Source organism: Podarcis tiliguerta (assembly GCF_965153285.1).
Source record: "Podarcis tiliguerta genome assembly, chromosome: 3".
NCBI classification, from domain to species: domain Eukaryota; kingdom Metazoa; phylum Chordata; class Lepidosauria; order Squamata; family Lacertidae; genus Podarcis; species Podarcis tiliguerta.
Genome location: NC_139536.1, coordinates 55,991,341 through 56,014,692, shown reverse-complemented (window position 1 = coordinate 56,014,692; position 23,352 = coordinate 55,991,341). Strand labels below are relative to the sequence as shown.

Genomic DNA, 23,352 nt, shown 5'->3' with positions numbered 1-23,352 from the left:
AACCATGGGGAAAAGACCCTACTCATGAGTGGTGCTGGCAGGACCACACCCCCTTTTGACATTTCTAACTTAAAAAGTTCTTCGGGTCTTCTTCTTCTTCCCCTTTCCCAGAGCTGACTTTGTTGTTGCACTAGGCATTTTTGAGAGTAGAGAAAGCAGGAAACAGAGGATTTAAATTAAATCCATGATTTGTTGCTGAATCTCAGCCTCCCCATTTCTCCATGAATCCAAATCCTTTGAGTTCTTAACCTGGCATGGTTGAGGGGGAATGAGGGAAATGGCTCTGAAAACATCCCAGCTGTAACACTGGCCAGGTGGCTGGACTCTCAAAGTGGAGGGGGAGACGGGAAGTGCAGCTGTGAAAGACCTGATCCATGGAACACACAAGAACAGAGTTTGTGTTATCAACTGGGCAGCTAGTCCATGCTGGAGTTTAGACACTCTGCCCCTTCCCTAAACCTGTATTTCCTTTCCTATCTTGTTATTAACCCTCTGGTTAGAATGGAATTTGCTTTCTCCCATCCCAAGGACTCCTCAGATTAAATGAAGTTGATCTGAAATAATTTCAGATCACCACAAAGGGAAACACTACTTCTGACAACATACTAACTTGAGGAATTCACTCACAACAAATGGCCACTGGCATGGATTTTTTTAAAAAAAAAAAATCTAGGACAAAATCATGGAAGGTACTGTCATTAGCAGCTATTCATGAAAGTTAAAAGATCTAGATTTCAGGGTTGTAAACCACTCAATAGATGCTAAACAGGATAATAGCCCATGAATTTCCAGAGACATCTGTGACAATGGAATGCTGGACTCCATAGATCTCAGTCTGATCCAGGAAGGAAATTCTTGTGTCTTTATGTTCCAGTGGTGGATGTTTCTTCTTGCATCTTCCCTTGCTTTCCCCCACCTTATTTGAACTTGCCCTTTCCTCCTCCTTGTTCCGTTGGTGCTGTTGAATTAATTCATCGCTCTGAGTGCTCTTTTTCATTTTTGTTACCAATGTATTTCCTTTGGGGAACATAAAGCAGCTTGGGGGGGTGCTTTTCAGTAACAAATATTTTGAGAGAAAAGAGCTAAGAACTTGATTCCAGTGCCAATCCTCCACTTTGCTTTGCAGCCTCTGCAGCTGCATTTTGTAAAACAACAAAAATTAGGGCAAATTGCACTTGACTGAATGTCATGCATAGTCTGGCTCTAGAGCAGATAGCAAGCTTAACGTTAGCATGTAGCGGAAGTAAATACCCAGATGTAACATCTGCCATAGTCAGTTCAATCTACCTGGATTTTAGTCAAGCAGAAGATAGTTGTCCTTATAAACACTGGACTCCGCTGAAAGCCTGTTAGTACTTCCTGTTGCTAAAAAGTGCTCCAAAAATGAAACTTAACATAAGCAATAGGAGTCCAGACTTTAGATGCACTTGAAATTGTTTTTCTTAGCTTCTAAAGTGTTCAAAATTAAGCCTAAACAAGAAAAAAGGAAGTTGAACAGAAATATATATTGAAGACAGTGTTGAGCTTGATGGGATTCGTGCAAGAAGTGTAATAGCTGTGCAAAATGTAACATTTACTTCCAGGGCAGTGTATTCGGCATGGTCCCCATTCAGAACTTTAGGTGGAAAAGGCTATGCCAGTACAGTGGTAACTCGGGTTACATACGCTTCAGGTTACAGAATCCGCTAACCCAGAAATAGTACCTCGGGTTAAGAACTTTGCTTCAGGATAAGAACAGAAATCAGGCTCCGGCAGCGTGGCGGCAGCAGCAGGAGGCCCATTAGCTAAAGTGGTGCTTCAGGTTAAGAACACTTTCAGGTTAAGAACGGACCTCCGGAACGAATTAAGTACGTAACCCGAGGCACTACTGTATTGGATTCTCCCATCAGTTAAAATGTATAGAGCCAGGAGCTTTAAGGTATTTAGCATTCTGGCTGATATTTCAACATAAAAGTTGCATTCAGGGGTTGTCTATATGTTTATAGACATATGTTCCTGACTTATTACCCTGTTTGTTAACTAACATATAAGCCAGAGTTTCCTGGTAACCATACAAAGCAGGATAGATGTGCCAAATACACACATGAGGGGAGGAGAAAAGAAGAAGGGCAAAAAATGAGTGCTTGTTCACAGCTTCATCAACCATTATAAAAATGCTCCAGCCAAAGTATATGATACCAGAAAAACTCAGTCTTGTCAAGAGGCCCAACCGAAATGCTTCTTGGGGACTGCACAAAAGCAGTTCAGCTGTCAATGTTTCCCTAAGACACTTTTCATCTGAGACCTGATCAGAGAAAAATGACAATGGCAAATGGTGTTGTTTTCATCCTTCTTTCATTTTACAGGGCAAAGATGGCGATTTTGTTTATAAAGAAGTGATCAAATCCCCATCTACTTCCCGCATGTCCCTTGGTAAAAAGGTGAAATCTGTTAAAGAAACCATGAAGAAAAGGATGTCTAAGAAATATAGCAGCTCCTTGTCAGAGCAGGTATGTGGTTTTGTTCATTTGCTTGTTTGTTTTAAATTAAACCACAGCTGGGGGCTTTATTTGTTTGAGTAAATACTTGAAGAGTTGTTGATGCCTATGTTTTGCAACCTTACTGGAAAGTACAACAGCGTCATTCGAAAAAACTCCCCGTGGGAATAATGTAGTAAAGCAATTCCAAGGCCTTTTCAAAACTATTTACTGTGAAAAGAGCTTCAATAAAATCATAAAAGGGAGTTAGGATTGAGTTAGGGCAATAAAGTATATGATTTCATTCCATATACGCTGGTTTTAAAAATGAATGGCTTTATATACTGTGCCCCTAGTCCTCTAGCAATGTCAAACTGCCTCCAATACATCCTCTGAATTACACAGCAACATGCACTTTGCAACAAATGCTTACACCAATTTAGAAAAAATGAAACATCTTTCAAATATAGAATGTATTTACTTTTTAAAATGTAATTTGTGCTCTGTTGTAATGACATAACTTATTTTTATTTTTAAAAAATATTTGTGGTTCCCTAGTACTTAGTTAAAAGCATCTTAAAACAAAAGAAACATCTAAGTAACTTCTTCCACCATTAAAATAAGTAATAAAATAGCAATTTCAATCCTACTGTTTAGGTAAAATTGTACTGAAATATAAACACTGTTTAAAAATGCAAACGAAAGACATAAAACTCATAAATTATACAGAAAACACGGGAAAATATTTATATTGGGTCAGGTACCTGATAATATAAGGAAGGTTTACATTCCGCATACACCTAATTTCATTTCATTATCGTTGTAAATCTTTGATGGTTTTCAATAAAATATTGTCCCATGGTATGAGATCCCTGTTATTATAAATATCCATTATAAATCTGTAAATTCCATTGAATAGTAACAGTGGCTTTTCCTGTTTCACTTAAAAATAAATAAATCAGTCCCTTTGCTGTTTGTCTCTGCTGTGTTGAGGACCACTGTATCAAGAGGCTATTCCCATTGAGCTGTTAATGGGAATTACTGGGCAGAAAAAGTAGTCTTATATAAAGCCCTAAAATCTGTGAAACTCCATTTTGCCCAGCAAGCTTTTCAAATGGGTATGGTGAGCCATCAGGAAAAAAAATATTTTTTTCATTATAACATATTAAATCCCACATTCAGAGATCTATATAGTTGATCCTTAAAGTTCATTCTGAAAATATATTATTTTAAAGTTCCTCCTTCAATTTCCTCTGGCCAAAATCAATCTGTTTTTCCAAGCATGTTGCATTTGGCAGACTTCATTGAATTTGGTTTGGTGGGTTGTCAGAATACCCAACACTTTATTATTATTATTTTTTCATCAGTCTTTCCACTTGAACTGTAAGCATAACAAGTAATTGCTGGCAAGCAACTACTGGCATTGGCATCAGCCTTGAAAAGAGTTTCCATTGATTTAATATCGCCCTCTAGAGGACTGTTGAATAATCAGGATGCAGCAGTATACTATTATGATGTGTTCAGGAGCTGAAGGCTGGTCTTTGATAAGCAGAACATCATAGCATGTTTATCTTTAGGCCCTTTGAGATATGTTGGAATAATATTGCCAATATAAATTCAGGTCTCTGGTTCCTGTATTTTACTTTGTCTCATTCTTATCTCCAACGGCACGGGATTGATTTTCAGCCAGAAGGCCTCCAAAAATGGACTCTCACTTGACTAGTGTGTTTTGCTCAGTACCCTGTCAGAGTGGTTCTGAAGCCCTTAGTTGCTGCTTTTGCTGTAAATAAAGAATTTGTCTGAATCTTTGGAGAAATGAGGCAATCTTTTTTGTCTGTCCTGAAGCAAAGTTCATTGTAGTCTGCCAGACCATCCCAGTGTTAGACTCCTGGTATTAAAATAAGAGTCATTTGTTGTGCTGCTCAGTGACAGTAACACGTTAGCACATTTATCTCCCAAGGTCCATTTCTGATGCATCTGATTGGTACAAAGCTCCAGTATGATGCTGACTCCTGTAATGCAATCTCCATGGCCCCTGTCGTTTCTAAAATTGAATTCTGCCTTAACACAGCCAAATATTTTGAAGTCATCATTGGATAATACAGATCCATCTTTTCTTGATCTGGATCATTGCTCATTGAAGCATTGCAGATGCAAGTCTACAAAAAGCAGAAGTAAAGAGCATGTCATTACTTATTTTAGGCTGCATTCCTAACCCCTGGCCCCACTTACATGAGAGTCAGCCCTATTGAATTTCATAGGACTGGGACTGACTCCCTTAGTGTGTTAAAAGCAAATTGACAGCTCTGCAGGTGATGAGTCAAGCAGTATAGCACTCCTGCTGCATCTGAACCAGGAAACAATAGTTACTGGTTTCCAAACAAGCCAGGATATTAAGCCAACTTTAAACCTGGCTTGTATTGAAGGAAACCATTGTTTCCTGGTTCAGATGTAATGGGAATCAGTGGTTGCCTGAGGCTTCCTCGCCTGTTTCCCCACTCACATGAAGTCAAAAGTAACATGGCTGCATGTGGATGCAGGAGAAACAGATCTCATAATTAAGAGGAGATCATAAAGAAGGCTGATTGCCGAAGAATTGAGGCTTTTGAATTATGGTGCTGGAGGAGACCCATGGACTGCAAGAAGTCCCATGGACTACTGCAAGAAGATCAAACGCATCCATTCTTAAGGAAATCAGCCCTGAGTGCTCACTGGAAGGACAGATCGTGAAGCTGAGGCTCCAATACTTTGCCCACCTCATGAGAAGAGAAGACTCCCTGGAAAAGACCCTGATGTTGGGAAAGATGGAGGGCACAAGGAGAAGGGGACGACAGAGGACGAGATGGTTGGACAGTGTTCTCGAAGCTACCAGCATGAGTTTGACCAAACTGCGGGAGGCAGTGGAAGACAGGAGTGCCTGGCTTGCTCTGGTCCATGGGGTCACGAAGAGTCGGACACGACTAAACAACTAAACAACAACAACAACATGATCTTTCAAAGTCAGCCAAAGAGAATTTGTCGTACCTGCTGTATTGTACAATCAGGCATGTTGATAAATGAGGTCCTGTCAGACCCCACTGTTCAGCCCAGAAATATGAGCATTTAAGATTATGAAGTGATAGTTGTTAGGTATACAAGATTTTCCAATACAGGCAGCAAGCAAGACCTCATTTTTACAAAGTGAAACGCACTCCAATCCTGCAAATACAGTATGGTCCATTAATAGGCAATTGGCAGTGACTGAGCTGACACAAGGCAAGGCATGCGACCACCTTGCACTGCCACCACAATATTTGCTTTCAATTCCTAGCTCCAGTGATAGGAACTGATGTGCCCATAATTTAGTAAAGTTCTGATTTCTAATTCTAATTTTCTGAGAACTGCATGGACATTTCGGCAGTTCACAGCAGGAAAAGTATTCCAAGACTAGCATACAAGAATCAAACATTAGAAAAAATGGGAGGCACTTTCTTATTAGCTGTCTGTGGCTTCAGTTCTTCAATTCTCTCTGGAGATTTGCTTGATTTGTGGAAAGTTTCCTGATGACTCTGCAGCATGCAAATAACAGGCTTCATTCAGATGGTTTGTGATTGCATGTCTGTGGAATAAGTCAGCAATTCTTGTATATCAGCAGGTTTCTTTTAATTTGTTGCTGCAGATAGTCTCTTGAACATTGTACCATGTTATTTTCTTACATTGTCATTTATCAAACAAAATGCCTTCTTGACATCAGCATGCGTGCACACACCCACATCCACTCACAAACATAAACGAACACTACTCTGACTGCAGTTAGCTCCCAGAAATGATTGTTTTAGCAAGTAAGTTGCCAAAATATCCGTATGGATGAGATCTTCTTGAATCTGTCTTGTTACTTGAATGATGAATGAAGAAAACATGTCCATTACATTTCAAGTTACAGGTTTTTGCTTTGTTTACAATTTTCATGCATAAGTTGCATCGTCAGATTTAATTCATTTCATACAAACAAAAAGAATGTGTTAGTTATTCATTCCAAATGGTAACATTTCTATTGTTTCACCTGCCATTTCATTTCTACTATGTTCAGCAAACTTCACATGAAAATTTTGATTCTAAGGCTTAGGAAAACAACACAACTGCAGAATACCTAATGAAACAGCAAAATCACAAGTAAATATTGAAATGCAATGTTCTAGTCAAATTAGTATTTGCACTAACTGTGTCTAGGATACTTTTTTAAATTGTAATTTCCCCCTTTTTGCAAATGTGAGGGGGTTGTATTCATGTTTTTGTATGTTTAAGACAGCAATCCTGTGCACTTGCTTGGGTGTAAGGCAACAAGCCCGACTGAACACAGTGTGATCTTACTTTCAAGTAAACATTTATCGGATTGGTTTGCACAACAAATACAGTTAAAAGAAGAGTAAATTACAAAAATCATTTTACTGATATTTCAACGAATAAGGAAGAGAAAATTTCACCAGTCATCTTCTTGTTTTTTATGGTAGCCTCCCCCCACCACCAAAAAACTATAAGATGGATCAATGAGATCAAACAATATATGAGAGACTTGGGTGATCATCTTATTAAAAAAAAAGCAAATCTCTACAACTTCTTTTTACAGAAAAAGCCTTGAACACACAATTTTACTTTGTGTTCACAACCTAACATTTCCCAAAGGCAAGAGCAACAGAGAATGGTGGTTGGATAGCTTGGTTGCAGAGCATGTGGTTTCCTAGTACAAGGTCCTGGGTTCAGTAGTTTGCAGATGACATAAAGCCAGATGATATGCAACCTTTGTCTGGGACCCTGGTGAACCACCCCTCAGTTTCCATGGACCATGTAGTCACAGAGCAGTGGTTTCTCAAGTGCAAATGAGGGCGTACTCAAGGAAAGGTTCTGTCTGAGTGAACATGATTAGAATTGGACTGTAAAGGGGATAAGTGGTTTTCTACAGTTTGGGATTGCAGGGGAGACTAAGCTTAGTTTTTAACCTTGACATTGTTTTCCTGCCTTGATCGGGTTCTTTTCTCATTTTCAAGATGCAGGTATTTTTCACATCTGCTGTAGCTTTTTAGGCTAGAATGTGTAGGGAAAGAAGAACTTTATCCTATTACACTTCCTAGGTTTGCTACCTCAGTTGGGGGCCTGCAGAAGGCTACTTTAATCTTCATGCATATTGTAATAGATTGTAACCCATATGGTACCAATTGACCAACTACACAAGCCAGCACAAGTTGTCAATAAGTTGTGTGGTGATTTTCTTTCAGGACTCCAGCCTGGATGTAATGCCGGAATCTCCTCAGTCACTTCAGCCAGATGCTGATTCTCTGGATAAACCCAAACTGAAAGCTGGTGGTTCTGTAGAAAGTTTAAGAAGCTCTCTAAGTGGTCAGAGCTCAATGAGTAAGTAAATAGAATGCTTGTTACAACCCAGCTTAGATTTAACATTCATGATTGAATGAATTATGGTTTATTAGCTCAAAGGCTAGCATTATGCCTGCATACGCCATCCTAATACACACACACACACCCCTTTGCATGTCCACACCCTTCCCTTCCTTCATGGTTTATTAAACAAGTTCCCCAAAATGGGAAGCTGTAAGAAACCCCAGAAGTGTTTTATGAAGATGCATAAGATAAGGAAGCAAGAAGCCTAGTGCTAGCTATGTCTGTATCAATCCCGCTGTATCTTTTTGGATGAAACTCAAGAGTTCTCTTTTTTACAGCAGCACATAAAGAAAACTAATTCTGAAGCGTAGTTGAAATCACAAATGCTGGCGGGCAAGGTAGTTGGTTCTTAGAACAGCAGTACTTCAGCTCTTATCTTGGGCAGACAGACAGCATGTGCACCAATATTCCTGGGGTATTTTCACCTACAGACTAGTCACTCTCAAAGAAATTGTTTTGCTTGAGGTGGTGAGAATTGAGCCTGTGATTATCCAGTGCATGGCTCAAATGAATGGTTAGTTTTCCCACCGAGCAGTGCTTGGTAGTACATAAAAATCAATGCTTTCCAACATTCTTTCGTGAAAAGTGAGGTATTCTCACTTAATGAGGAGTAAAAAAAATACTAGACTTTGCAGCAAAAAGTTAATGTTTGGGCAAGTCTTTAGGAAAGACTTTCTTCCTTTCTTTATATATCTTTGTTTTAGGGAGGGGGGGGGGATCCTTTCAGTTAAAATCAGCCCAGCACTATTGAGCACTCAACTGAAGCATGGGGTTCTAGATTAAACAGTGGACAGGGACTGTGTGGCCTCCAGTGTTTCAGCATGTGTTGTAGGATTCTGTGCCAAGCTATTCCAAGAAAGTGCTGTGGCAAGCAGCATCAGCAGATGGATCCCTAGGGAGCTGGTAAATGTTTTTAAAAGTGCCCTAAACATCCAAGAGAGGCTCAGAACCTGCTGTTTGCTGCCAGATGAGTTCTTTTATCATGTTTTTCAGTGTATTTTATAGTTGGGTTTTGGGGAGTAAACTCTTCTCTTTTTTTTAAATCACAAACAGGTGGACAAACCATAAGCACAACAGACTCCTCAGCCAGCAATAGAGAGAGTGTCAAGTCTGAAGATGGTGATGATGAAGAACTACCATACAGAGGACCATTTTGTGGCCGGGCCAGGGTTCACACTGATTTTACCCCCAGTCCTTATGATACAGATTCCCTGAAACTCAAGGTACTCTTTCTGGAATAAATCTATATTTGAATCCAAGGAGTGTTCATAGGTGTCTTTTACAAGCTGGAATTATTAATACCTTGGGCTTGCCCTCTTGTCGGAATCACATACACCTCAGTAATATTGCTGTCACCAGATGGAGAGAACATATAGCCCTTGTATCCAAAGAACTGCACTGGTTTTCTGTGAGTTTCTGGGAACAGACTGAAGTGCCTGCATTGACTTCAGATCTGCTGTAGTGCCCCAGCAAGTGGTCTTTTGTCCTCTCTATGGTAGTAGGTGACCCTCTGGGAATTTGTTGCAGTTCCATTTTTAGGAATATGGTGAATATCATCCTTTTCCTTTTCCCATAGACAACATAATAGCTGTGTTCTGCTGCTGTATAAATGGCTGTGGATCCAAACTGCAACCTTTGTATTCATTTCATTTTATGTTTGTTCTTATAGGTGTTTTTTATTGTGTGTGGATAATTGTAAGCCATGTCTCTGCCTCAGAAATAGTAGAAATGTAAATAATAAATAAATATGCTGTGTATTTTTTTTTAAAAGAAAACTTACTAGAGAGGCCCACTAGAGAGGCAGAAAGATGAGCAGTGAGCTGAAAATAAGTTAATTATCACAGAACTGGAAATGTATGCTATGAATTCATTTCTGCTCTACTTGTGGATTTGACAAATTAGCCAAAAGATTTTCATAGATTTATCCCTTGCATCGGGCAGTTAGAAGAACATTGTAATCAAGAAAAGTTGTGCATGTAGTTTTCAAAAGCTTTTGCATAGGTGAACCCTTTTTAAAAGGATGGGACAAGAAAAAAGTTTTTGTTTTAAATACATAGTTTAGAATACTGGTAACTCGCACCTTACATTTATTTAACTTACACAATCACAGCTTTGCACGGGTGGGAGGAAATAAAAGAGCAGAGGAAACCCACTCTCCGTTTATTTATTTCCACCCACCTGCGCCAAGCTGTGATTGTAGGCTTACCCAGCTTAGGGAAGGCAGTGCGAAGGCTCTGGCAGCATCCCAGAGCCGTTGTGCAAAGGTGCCAGGCTTTGAGAAGGAGGTGTGAGGGTTCTGGCAGGTTCCTAGACCACCTCCTGCTTCCTTCCCAGAGCCAGGCAAGTGCTTTCTTGGGCTTTGGGAGGCACCCTGCCAGAGCCCTCCTACCACCTTTCCAAAGCTGGACAAAAGCTTATTGGGCTTGAGCAAGGAGGTGGGAGGGCTCTGAGTTGCTGCCAGATCCCTTGCACAGCCTTCCGAAAGTTTGGGTAAGCAGAATTCCACCCTGCAGGGGGCCCAGTTCTGGGAGTTCCCGGCTTTATGCGTTTTTGCATATATGCATGGACCCCCCAGAACCAAACCCTCACATATGAAGCAAGTTACCTGTATTACAGAGTTGGGAAATGAGTTCTGGATTGTCATTTTAAAAAAGAAACCTGGTAAGCTAGATGCTTCTGTTGATAAAGATTCTACCCCTTTTTCTGTTTAAGTCTGCGAGCAATAAAATGTGCATTCCTTTATGATACAGTAAACATTGATTTAGTAATTTGCAAGTCACTATGGAGCCTTCAGGTAGATGTATTCTGCTTCTCTCATATACAGAAGGGCGATATAATTGATATAATCAGCAAACCACCTATGGGAACCTGGATGGGCCTCTTGAACAACAAAGTGGGTACCTTCAAGTTCATCTATGTGGATGTGTTACATGAAGAGGAAGAGAAGCCTAAAAGGCCTACAAGAAGGCGACGGAAAGGCAGACCACCTCAGCCTAAATCTGTTGAGGATCTCCTAGATCGCATCAACTTAAAGGTGGGCTGTAATTGTCTTATACTTGCTTTACTCTTCTACAAGCACTTCAACTCCATATCTATACAATAAATTGGACTAAATTCGCAGCCTTAAAACCATATGCGCTTCTGTATGCCAGCATTTAAAATAGTGTGTAAGGAATCAAGATGTGATTTCATTTGCAAGATCTATGTGGCATTGTGGAATTCCCTTGTTTAAAGATTTGGTCAATTCTCAGATTATAAGGCATTCATAGTTGAAAGTGAGAGCAAGTTGAAACCCCAAGCTTCTTGAGATTTACTGCACTTGTATATTTATGGTTTGCATCTCCTTTGCATAAATTTGTAATTTTAGATGTAAACATATAGTGTGTCCTTTAGCCGATGAAGCTGGGCAGGCAGTGATTGGGCCAGTGCAAGAGACATCATCAGTTTTGAAGGCTAAGTCCTCTTCCCATTTTTCTCTCTGGTTATTTCAGGTGAAGTACAATTAGCTCTCCAGAAGAGGAAACAGCTGGCATATAGAGGAAAATTGTCTGCTGTATAACTGTTTTATTTAATTAATTTGTTCAGTAGTCCTACAAGGTGATGTTTAGCAAAAGCAGCATTACCAAACAGAAGCAGCTAATATAGTAGAGCACAGCTGTTGAGCTGCCTCCTGACAGCAAAACCACCCTACCACACCAGCCAAAAACATTTGCATTTCATTTATTAAGTAGATTTTTATTTTGTACTACTTGATGCTCAATCAGGCAGGCTGGAAATAAGACATTCTGCCTGCTGTTTATTCTTCCTACTCTGCTGTTAAAGGGAAGTGGCTTTTTTCTTTTCTTTTTTTAGCAAGCCGATTTAAGAAGATGGGATTCTGAATTCAACAGCAGGAACCTTGTTAGAGGGCTAATAGATTCTGTAGACATTCTCTGATCCCATAATTTCTTTTCTGTGTGAATATATCCTAAACTGTTGAGTTTTTTTATCATGAGTAAAAATAATACTGTTTTGTTTTCATAGCTGCCACGTACCGGATCATGTTATGATACTGTGATGATGACTTTATCCCTTTATTGATACAAACTGTACCTGTTTAACTGGGCTGGGAAACCTTTCTCTTCATTATTTAAAGCCACTAAGGGTCCATAAAAACAACAGCAGCCAGTAAAAACTTGGCCTATCCAGCTAAAAAGGCTTTCTACTCAGGACTTGCTCTCAAATCAGGCAGGCTACACCAGAAGTCCAGCTTTGGACAAAACCAAGATTGGTCTGGTTATAACTGAAATTCTGGCCATAGAGGAGGATAAAGCTTTGGGCAAAACAAAGATCGACCAAAGAGTAGGGCGAGTTCAGAAGGTCTTGAAATCTTAACTGCTTTTTAAAGGCTCAAAAAAATCAAACATTCAAGGAGAGAATAGGTAGGAGGCCTCCTCTAAGATTAATTCCAGGGTCTGGAATTGGGAGCCAACAGCAACCCAACACTTGTTGGGAATGCAATCAATCATGATGGAACAAACGGTGAACTCATTTGAGGACCCTGTTACCTTACTCCCCAAAAGCCTTTTGCATACTGTGTGGCTAATCAAGCTATTTGAATTGAGCACCTCCTAACAGTTGAGCTCCTGTCGAGCACAATACTTATAATTAGAGCACCTGTCCTCAGCAATGAAGATTCTGTGCCTGAGCAATAAGCAATGGCCATATGAATGTATGTTCACTGAAATATACCGTTACTCTGGAGCCACAACTGTGTCTTCTAACTGAAAACAACCTCAAGTTGAAAATGTTCAAGCTTGCCCTTCCCTACCCCTGCTTCCCACAACCATCCCCAGAAGGCGCCACTCCCTGAAATCCAAAGTGGGATGTGTAATCACTACTCTTGTTATACAACAGCATCTCCTCCATTTCTTGCTTGTTACATAATTTATTGAGTCAATTTATTGAGGCAGGAGAGAAAGAATTGCAAAGTTTTTTTTCTTACTTTCTGAAAGTTTAACGTGGATTATATTTGAACATGACTGCATTTTTAATATAATGCTACCCTTACTTGTCTTTTTTAAAAAAACAAACCTTCAGACCCCTCTGAGGCATCTGCAAGCTTAAAATCATTACTTTTCTCAGCTAACATGCATATATGATGGCATGAGGGTGGGTGGATAAATCTGCTTTCTTCCCAAGGTATTATATTTTGCAGTTAAATCTTATGATTCTTATTACTTTTAAATAGATTGAATAGGCTTGTTCCTATATTTTAAAAATAGTTTCCTTTTCTTGTTTTGTTGAACTGATGCTGGGCTGGAAAGGGGAAATTATCCTGCAATTATCGTGATTTTTTTAATGTGGTGCTAGTAAATTTCCAAGATCCATTTGTTACTTGTCTTTTTGGAGGATGAGTCTTTTTGGAGCATCATTGACAACCACAGCAGCTGTGATCACCTACTGTTTCGAAGTTAGCTTAAACTTAAAAAGGGACTAAATAAAAGAACAAATGGTTTTTGAACCATCCTTTCTGTACCACTACCTGCTTGGTGTTTGCAAGGCTCACTTACTCTCTTTACCACTATGTGTCTGTACATTAATCGTAGAAATGAGAAGGTTATATTAAATGACATAACAGACCAAAAGTTAAGAACTTTGAACTTGACCTGGTAATGTACAGTCAAACCTTGGCTGTCGAACGTAATCCGTTCCGGAAGCCCATTCAGCTTCCGAAATGTTTGACAACCAAGGCACAGCTTCCAATTGGTTGCAGGAGCTTCCTGCACTCAAGCGGAAGCCGGATCAGACATTCGGCTTCCGAAAACCGGAGCATTTGCTTCTGGGTTTTCGGCGTTCAGGAGCCAAAACGTTCGAAAACAGAGCCATTCGGGAACAGAGGTTTGACTGTATTGGTATGCCAAAAAGAAGAAGCAGCAGCTTTTAAGCACCGGTGTTGTGTGTTGGCAGTAGTCTTTCCCCACAAGGAGTTCAACCAATTTAATGTTTAAATCAGGCATAGATTTCTGCAATGCACAACTTTGATGTAGAGTAGTTAGCTACCATTACAGATGGCAACATCTGGTAATGTCATACTATGTTCTTAACAAAGAATCACATACCGTATTTTTCGCCCTATAGGACGCACTTTTTCCCCTCCAAAAATGAAGGGGAAATCTGTGTGCGTCTTATGGGGCAAATACAGGCTTTCGCTGAAGGTTGGAGAGGGAGAGGGCTCGGTGCGCACCGACCCCTCTCGCTCTCCAGGCTTCAGGAAGCTATCAACAAGCCTGGGGAGTTCCCGCAGGGCTCCCTAGGCTACGGATAGCAGCCTGCTGCATGGAGCACGGGGTGCGCTGAAGCAGAGCGCCCCACACTTTGGGCAGACATCGGCCAGCCCCACAAGCTCGGGGGACAGCGGGGAGGTGGAGCGCCGCCATACCGCTGTTCCCTGACCTGGTTTGGTTTCCCTGACCTGGTTTGGGGGGGGGAATAAAGGGGGGGAAATCCTTTATTTTCCCTCCAAAAAACTAGGTGCGTCCTATGGGACGGAGCGTCCTATGGGACAAAAAATACGGTAATTCAGGGGTTGCCAGACTTTTGAGGCCCCTGAGCACATTTACAAACCAGAAAAACTGTTGTAGGCACATCCTCCCCAGCCGGAACACACCCACACCCAAAATCACCCCTGCTCAAGAAGGCTTCTTTTCAAGTCTAATTTCAGCAGCAGGGACCCTGTGGCCACCAAGAAAGACCTCTGCAGACACATATGCAACAGCAGGCTCTACACTGGCTGCCCATAACATACAGAACCAGTTGCCAGTAGAACTTTGTACTGTCTGAAGTCTACCTGTAATACTACAATCTTTATTTCATCAAGTGGGTACGGAGTTACTTGAGAGATTCTTTATGTTACCTGCAATCAGTATAAATAACCACCTGTAATCACTGATCAGAAAGGTAGAAAATGTATGGATGGCATGGAAAGTGGCATATTGTTTTGAGTAGTTCTGCCCTGCTGTTTCCTTCTTATGTGCCACAACTGTTCTCTTCCTTTGCCACAGGAGCACATGCCCACCTTTTTATTCAATGGCTATGAAGACCTGGACACTTTCAAGCTCCTAGAGGAAGAAGACTTGGATGAGCTCAACATACGGGACCCACAGCACAGAGCTGTTCTCCTGACAGCAGTTGAACTGCTACAGGAATATGATAGTGAGTTTGAATTTCTTCTCTAATGCACAGCTAAGGATTTGTAACCACTTGGGGGTTGGGAAACTGTAACTGTAGTAATTCCAGTGGATTGGATCCAAAGAAAAGTATACACAACATGGCTTGTAGAAGTTCATGTCCCACCCCCTTTCCCCATCAACATCCACCCTTTGAAAAGGCTCTCCTTGCTTGAATGGGTTTGGCTGTAGCAGGGGGAACCGAGGCAAAGGAAGGACCCCCCTCCTCAAGACAGGGAGAGGCAATTCTTCCTTCTGCCTCAGCCTTCCATGCCATAACCCAGCTGCCACCAGCCCAGTTACTACATGCTTTTTTCAGGATTCATCCCGTCTTCCAACTCTGAATGACAACATTTTAGCAAGACCAAATTGTAAGGGCAAGACATCTATGATAGTGATTTCATTTGTATAGTAATTTCATATTAGTAATGACTCATTATTTCCCTTCTAACTTTGCTAGCTATAATTTACATAGTTTATAATGAAAATGTGCATTAAGTCATCTAGAAATCTGGATTTCAATGGAAATATCAGAAACCGCAAATTTCATTAGAAGGGTTTTGCAAATTACTGCTACTTTTTAACCTTTTCTAGCAGCAGCCAATGCACCACAGCAGGATTCTCCAACCTGGTATCTTCCAGAAGTGTTGGACTGGGTGGATGAGGGTGATGGAGATGCAGTCTAAAACATCTGCAGGGCACCAAATTGGAGAACACTACACAAGAGGAAGCCTGATACCAGTTCAAGACAAAATAAGAAATGAGTTTGGGAGACCATGTAAATAACAGCTTTTTGTAAGAGGTTGTAAGTCAAGGTTGTATGGAGGTACTTGACAATATGGAAGGGCCATTATGTTTACTAGGGAATAAGTGCCATTGAGGTCAGATGAATTTCCATATAAACACAGGTGAAACTACTCATAACTAGATATGCATACAAAGTTCTTCAAACTTAGGCTTTGGTATAAGCTGTGGGAGGCTTGTAAAGATCACCTATAATGAAGCTCTGAAATTATCCTTCAACTCAAAAAGATATCTTGGCTCTTCCCAACAGATTCCAAAGCATACTCCACCCACCCTTACCTCTACAACTTCAGCAGAAGCAGCACATTTCTCTCTCCCCCGCCCTTTGTTTTCTAGATATGCTGTGTCAGGGTGTAAAGCCCAAAAAACTATATGGAATACAGTTCAAGGGTTGCTTGTCAATCCTGGATTTTATTTTGATTTAAATTTGAAAAAAGAATACTGAAAACATAATAAAACACGCACAACTGTTTTAGTCATATCTGCAGGTGCAGGTTAGGTCCATTACGGCCATGTGATCCGCTGCCTAGCACATCAAGTTGCTGCAACTTTTCCCAGTAATCGACTCTCACCCCTACTCCCTTCTTCCACTATGTCCTCTCAGGGCAGCAGTACTCCTGCATTATCTGCTGCTGAAAACAACTCATGGCTCTTAGTAAAAGATGTCTTTTTAGTATGCTGCTGGGTATTTTGGTAAGACAGAAGTGAGGTTATTAGCACTGTTCTTTGTGTACGTTATGCCTTCTTACTTCTTCTCTTTCCTTTCTCTACTCCAGGTAACAGTGACCAGTCAGGTTCTCAGGAGAAACTCCTCATAGATGGTCAGGGCTTAAGTGGATGTTCTCCCCGGGATTCAGGCTGCTATGAAAGCAGTGAAAACCTGGGGAATGGTAACAATTGATCTATATCCATATCAAAAAGCATGCCAAATTTGTTAGATTTTAAGGGGCCACAGGGCACTCTTGTGGCTGAGAAAAGCAATCATGCAAACTCTTTGGCTCTGCTTTTGCTCTCTATAATTTAACGGCGGACTTGTGTGTGGCCTAGTTTTCCCATCCCTACATACTTATTTAGTGAATCTTACATTGTCAGTCGAGGCACAGTTTCAAAGCAGTGAGCAGTGTTTTTCAGCATTATCTTTCATATTACTGCTTTTTCATGTCAAGAGAGAGAATAAAGAGCACTGCCTCCAGATCAGTGTGATGCCACACTCATTTTATTTGCTGGAGGACATTTACTTCCGTGATACAAAAGAATAACAAGGGAGTGCTGTGAATGAGGAACTAGCTCACACACTTACAGGGACTGAAGAACGTTTATTATCAAAGATTCTATTTTTGTATTGATTGTCTGCCTTTGCTCATATACCTGTCTTAAGGCTAGATGTTAATTGCATTAACATTAAAGAGCATTGGGGGGTCCTCAAACTGGGATTGGGGCCAGGCCTTTACTATTCTCCCTCAATGCCGCAGTTCAGATTAAATCCCCCTCTCTACTTGAAGCTGCCATGAGCTCTCAGAAGAAAGCTGACATTGGGACCCATATAAGCTTCTCTCCAGTGGAGAGTAGCAGCTAGAATAGACATGTTACACAAAAATATTCCCAGCCTCTGTAATAAAGATAGAGTTACTTCTTTGCAAGAAGGATAGCAGTCCTCCTTGCTCTCCTAGCATCCTGGTTCCCAAGTTGTTTATTTTTTTCATTTCTTCCCAATCCATGTTACCAGATGATGACCAATTTTCACAATCTTTTCATGTCACTTCTGCTATAAGTTCAGGATGAAGTGTTTTCTGACTCCTGTGGATGTTATGTAAGGAGCGCAGGCATGGTGCACAGAAACAATGGTGATGGATATATTGGATCTTTGCAGCTGAAGCAGTGCGAAGTAATATTGGGGGGGGGGGCTGCTGTGGAGTCTCTGACTCTTTTCTAAGGACTGCTGTACTCCTCAAGCAATGAGCAGACATTGGTGAACTCACATGCCATGAATACTAGGGTTTGTTTTAAATCTGGAGGAACCCTAACAAAATCCTGGACATCTTTCTGATATTAAAAGTTGATTTTCCCTCAACTGTGACATGTCCTTTGCCATGACCTTCTTGTAAAATCCATATTAGACACTTCCTTGTAAGCAGGTCTCACATGCAACAGCATACTTAAGTAAGCCCCATTTCTGAGTGGTGCCTTGCTCAAGAGGCCAACTTATGTGGGGTTCCATGAGGCTGCCACGCAATATTGCAAATATGGACATGTAACACCAGAAAGGAATAACCCAGTTGATTTTGCCCTCATACAAGTATCAATGCTTCTCCCATTCTCTGCTCTTTAATGCAAAAATTTTGTAATGAGCACAGGCTTTTTCAATGAGAAAGGTGTTGGGAGCCTAGATTGAAAACTATTTTGGAAACCTTTGGAAACTTTGAAAACAGCCATTTACTGTTAGGAAATATCATCCACTTTCTTCATCACCACCACCAGCTTCTAAAGCTTTCTGATTATTCTGTATAGCAAGAAAAAAACAAGGGAGATGCAGTGTTCTATTTTAGATTAAAGTTTTTCTTTCTTTCTGCCTGTGCTTTGAGACTTCTGAAGAGACATTGTGTTCTGCACTGAATGTGAATTCTATGCAGATTCAAAGCAGTCAACTGTGTATTATTCAGTGCCAAAGTTTAGCATTTTGAAGATAAAGCTCTAAATTGTACATGCATTGAATGAAACATCTATTCCTTTAAAAGAAAAACTTTAACTTTGTAGGGTAGTGTATTCTTACCTCTAGGGTCCTTGGGCTCCACAAGTTTCCCTCATTATAGGATTCATGTAGACAGACTTCAGATGATCCAGAAAAACCTATTTTCTGAACTGAAGTCACATGAATAAATGAAGATGAAATGAAATAAATTATGACACAAGAAAATACTGTGCAAATAAAAAGCAGGTTTGTAGCCCATATTTTACTTTTGGGCTAAGAGACCTTATAATGAGGCTAACTCAGCACAGTAGAGTGGTTAGAGGTCAAGTTTGAGACAACATGGTTTATGTTTATTACTTATGTTATCAGTGCTGCTTCCTTGACCAGTGACACATGTTGGTGTTATAAATAAGTTATAATACAGTGTGACATTGCATTTAATTTAAGCAAATGACAAGACAGCATACCACTGTTGTTTGGTTTATAGAAAATCAATGACATACATATTTTAAACAGAGTCCTCATAACAAGTTGTCTTAACAAAGGATCACAGGACAGTGTAAACATCCCATGCTAGTCTTGGTTTGGTTTAGTTTTTATGTGTTTTTCTCATGAAGTTCTATTTTATTTGTACAGCAAAATCCAGTAGAAATGATATATTTAAACCTTGCTTTTGCACATTACTTCCACAAGTCATAAATATTTTTCCTCTTTTTGTTTCAGCTAAAACTCGAAAGCCTTGTCTCTTACCCTCAAAGTTGGCTTCTGAATACAGTTTTAAAGATTTCCACAGAAATCCACGAGCAAATTATCCAACCCTGCCCTTAACTAAATCAATAGATGTCCCCCAGCAAGGAGAGAAGACACAGTTCACTTGTACAAATCATGTTCTGAAAAGCTGCCTCAAGCCCCCAGCAGTCACCGTCCTCAAGAAGAACCGCAGAAGTTTACCAGTTGGTATCTGTCGGAGCTGTGAGACTCTAGAAGGCGCTCAGAAGGTTCACATGTGGCCAAGATCTCATTCTCTTGGTGACCTTCATGGAGAAGCTGGCCCCGACTCTGCAAAGAAGCTGGATGTTTTCCCTCAAGGCGCACTGGATTTAACAAACATGCCAACTGGCTCTGGAGGTATGCACATGGCAGAACAGTTGATGGCTGAGCAGAGCAAAGCAGGTGTTGATTCTCTTAAGGGGAAAGCAAAGGAACTGCACTTCTCTGCAACCATTCCTTCCAGTGGAACATTCCCACTGTTTCTGCCTCAGAATTGTGGAGTTCATTCATCTTCACTTTCACGTGGTGTAACTTGGACTACTTTTGAAAACTTCAAAAAGACCACGCATGATCTTGGAAGGGCCAATCATTCTCCCTTCCCCAAGGAAGCTGATCAGAAAGGCACGGGTGAGACAAGAGCACAGCCAAAAACATCTTCACAGCCACCACCAGTCCCTGCCAAAAAAAGCAGAGAACGCCTTTCTAATGGACACTGTCACCTCCCCTCAGCCCTTTCTTGTCCAGATGTGCCATCCTTGCCCGCGAAAAAGAGCCTCCAGCCTGGCTCCTCCGATTCCAATGTACTGACTGTGTGTAGATCATCTCCTGGGCAGGAGCCCAGTAGTCCTTCAGGTGTACGACCTCCTTGGTTTTCAGATCTTCCAGAGACTGCTACTGTCCAGCAACATGTGCTAAAACTTGATCCTTTGTCAGTGAGAAAAATCTCTTCTAATAGAGGACTGGATCTGGAAATGTTGATAGAAAACAAGCTGCAATCTGAAGATATTGATCTCACAGAAGACCCATATTCTGACAAGGTACAGTGTGAGGAGGCTGAGAAAGGTTTAATCTGTTCCTATTTGCGTTGTTTTCCTTCCCCACTTGAGTGTTGGAGCTGTTCCTTAAAAATGGCCTTAAACTGGCAATTAAAATGAAAGATAGTAAAGGTAAAGGGACCCCTGACCATTAGGTCCAGTTGTGGCCGACTCTGGGGTTGCGGCGCTCATCTCGCTTTATTGGCCGAGGGAGCCGGCGTACAGCTTCTGGGTCATGTGGCCAGCATGACTAAGCCACTTCTGGCGAACCAGAGCAACACACGGAAACGCCGTTTACCTTCCCGCTGGAGCGGTACCTATTTATCTACTTGCACTTTGAACTGCTAGGTGCTTTTGAACTGCTAGGTTGGCAGGAGCAGGGACCGAGCAATGGGAGCTCACCCCGTTGCAGGGATTCGAACTGCCGACCTTCTGACCGGCAAGTCCTAGGCTCTGTGGTTTAACCCACAGCGCCACCCACATCCCAAAATGAAAGATATATTAGACTAAACATTCTTAAAACTTTTCATACATTTCAGACACAGTGTGAAGCAATCTTAAATGGCTCCATGTGTATACCATGCAGATTTGGCATTCAACAATTCGCTTTTCATTTTAGGTGCTTGTTTCATCCATGTGGTGAGCCACTGCATGTAAAAAAATTCAGTATTTGAAGTAGTCTCCCCTATGGTGGTCATATGCACATTGGCTCTTAGAGCTCTCAGCTCTGTAACATTATATAATAAATTACTGAATAATGTCAGTAGCATATAAAAAACAGCCTCTGCCATGTGGCAACAAGGCCTGAAATATTCATTTGTCCATTATTTGACTTGGGCACAGCCAAGCAAAAGTTAAGGATATTTCAGTTGTATTAAATTTAGACTTAATAATGTGGAACTTTTTCTGAGTTATCAGCCATAGTTCTCAAACAAAGTAGCATATCGAGTTATAAAGGTTTATTAAAATTATTGGGAAAGTATAAGGAATATATATTTGAAATTTAAGACTCACAACCTCCTCTCTACAAATTATTGAAGTAAATGAACAAATTTCGTAAAGGTAATTTTCTGTGAAACTGAAGAAAGAACACACTTAAACCTATTGTAGTTTCTTAATGCAAAGGGGCCAATCATTTTGTTATTATTATGTGAAGAGACACATTGATTAACTTGAACCCCCCCTGCCTTTATCACTCATCTCTGGCTGCAGCATGGCCGCTGTGGGATTCCTGAACTTTTGGTACAGAGGTACTCTGAAGACTTAGAGCATGCTGTAAAGGATGTTGCTACAAACCTGGACCAGATTCGGGTGAAGCAGCTGAGGAAGCAACACCGCATGGCGGTAAGTCTACATTCAGTGATCAAGTTCCAAGGAATGGGAAATGAAAGCTAAACAGCATGGAGTTCTGGAGCTTTAGCACGTCTGATTGCAGGTTGGGGAAACTATTTGTAAATGATCTACATTTTAAAAGAAAAACAAATAAGATTCTAGCCTTAGCTTCTTAATTTTTCATATGCAAAGAATTTTTGATGCTGTTTCAATTGCTGATGAGACATTGCTGATTTTCTGCCAGCAAGAAAGGATTATATGAGTTAACACCACAAGTGATGGCCATGAAATATGGAAACCCAGAGGAACATTCAAGTTAAACAATGTACGTTATACCGTATTTTTCGCCCTACTGGACGCACCTAGTTTTCAGGGGGGGAAACCAGGGGAAAAAATATTATTTCCCCCCCGCAGCTCTGGGAGCAGCGGACAGGCTGCACGCAGCCTGTGCGCTACTCCAAGACTTTCTCCCTGCTTTTGTGGGAGGTGGCGGAATTCCCCCACCTCCCGCAAAAGCCCACAGGAGCCCTGCGCGACTCCTACGGGCTTTTCGACCAGGAGGGAAAAGGGACTGAAATGGCCAGTCAGTCCCTTCTCCCTCCTCGGGGAAAAGCCCCCAAGAGGGGCGCGCTCTTCAAAGGGTTTGCGGCTCCTGCGGGCTTTTCTATGAGGTGGGTCCTAGAAAGCCAGCAGAAGCCGCGGAGCCCCTTTAAAGAGCGCACGGCTTTTGCCTGCTTTTGCGGGAGGTGGGGGAATTCCCCCACCTCCCGCAAAAACCCACAGGAGGGAGAAGGCACGGACTCGGCCAGTCTGTCCCTTCTCCCTCCTCGGGGAAAAGCCCCCAAGAGCGGCACGCTCTTTAAAGGCTGCACGGCTCCTACCGGCTTTTCTACGAGGTGGGGGAATTCCCCCACCTCCTAGAAAAGCCAGCAGAAGCCGCGGAGCCCCTTTAAAGAGCGCGCGGCTTTTGCCTGCTTTTGCGGGAGGTGGGGGAATTCCCCCATCTCCTGCAAAAGCTCACAGGAGGGTTGGAGAGTAGCGGAATGGCGTCGCACGCCTTCCCGCTGCCCCCCATCCTCTGGGGCTGGCGATGGAGGAGGCGCTGCTTTCCCCACTGCCAGCCTCCAACCTGGGTTGGAGAGTAGCGGGAAGGCGTCGCGCGCCTTCCTGCTGCCCCCCCATCCTCTGGGGCTGGCAATGGAGGAGGCGCTGCTTTCCCCCACCGCCAGCCTCAAAGAGCAGACTCCTGGCTTCAGCGGAAGCAACGCAAAGCCTCCGGAGCGCAGGCTTCGGAGGCTTCGCGTTGCTATCGCTGAAGCCAAAGAGCCTGCATTCGCCCCATAAGACGCACACACATTTCCCCTTCATTTTTGGAGGGGGAAAAGTGCATCTTATAGGGCGAAAAATACGGTAGTTGCTGCTGCCGCCAATGAAGCTGGATTTGTGAACTTGCATGATTTTGATGGAGGAAATCAATACTGAGGTAGCAGCAGAAAATAAATTGGGGGGTGGGGAGGAACGGAAGGCCTGGGCGATGTATCAAAACATCGCCCAGGACAGGTATGAGGGCCAGAGTGCCATGGCTACTTCACCTGGCAGTATATTGCAGATGAAACAGCAGCTGC

General features: G+C 41.7%; 1 protein-coding gene across 8 annotated transcripts in view; it reads left to right on the top strand.

Annotated features, from left to right (window-relative positions):
* Positions 1-23,352, top strand: part of LOC310674912 (SAM and SH3 domain-containing protein 1-like) — a 505,076-nt gene that overhangs the window by 475,421 nt on the left and 6,303 nt on the right. For all 8 annotated transcript variants that reach the window (XM_083434749.1, XM_083434753.1, XM_083434755.1 and 5 more), the window contains exons 12-19: positions 2,346-2,489; positions 7,709-7,844; positions 8,943-9,112; positions 10,714-10,923; positions 14,933-15,083; positions 16,678-16,791; positions 19,314-20,398; positions 21,608-21,739. In XM_083434749.1, coding sequence (XP_083290875.1) covers positions 2,346-2,489; positions 7,709-7,844; positions 8,943-9,112; positions 10,714-10,923; positions 14,933-15,083; positions 16,678-16,791; positions 19,314-20,398; positions 21,608-21,739 — 2,142 coding nt within the window. The remainder of the gene's footprint in view (positions 1-2,345; positions 2,490-7,708; positions 7,845-8,942; positions 9,113-10,713; positions 10,924-14,932; positions 15,084-16,677; positions 16,792-19,313; positions 20,399-21,607; positions 21,740-23,352) is intronic.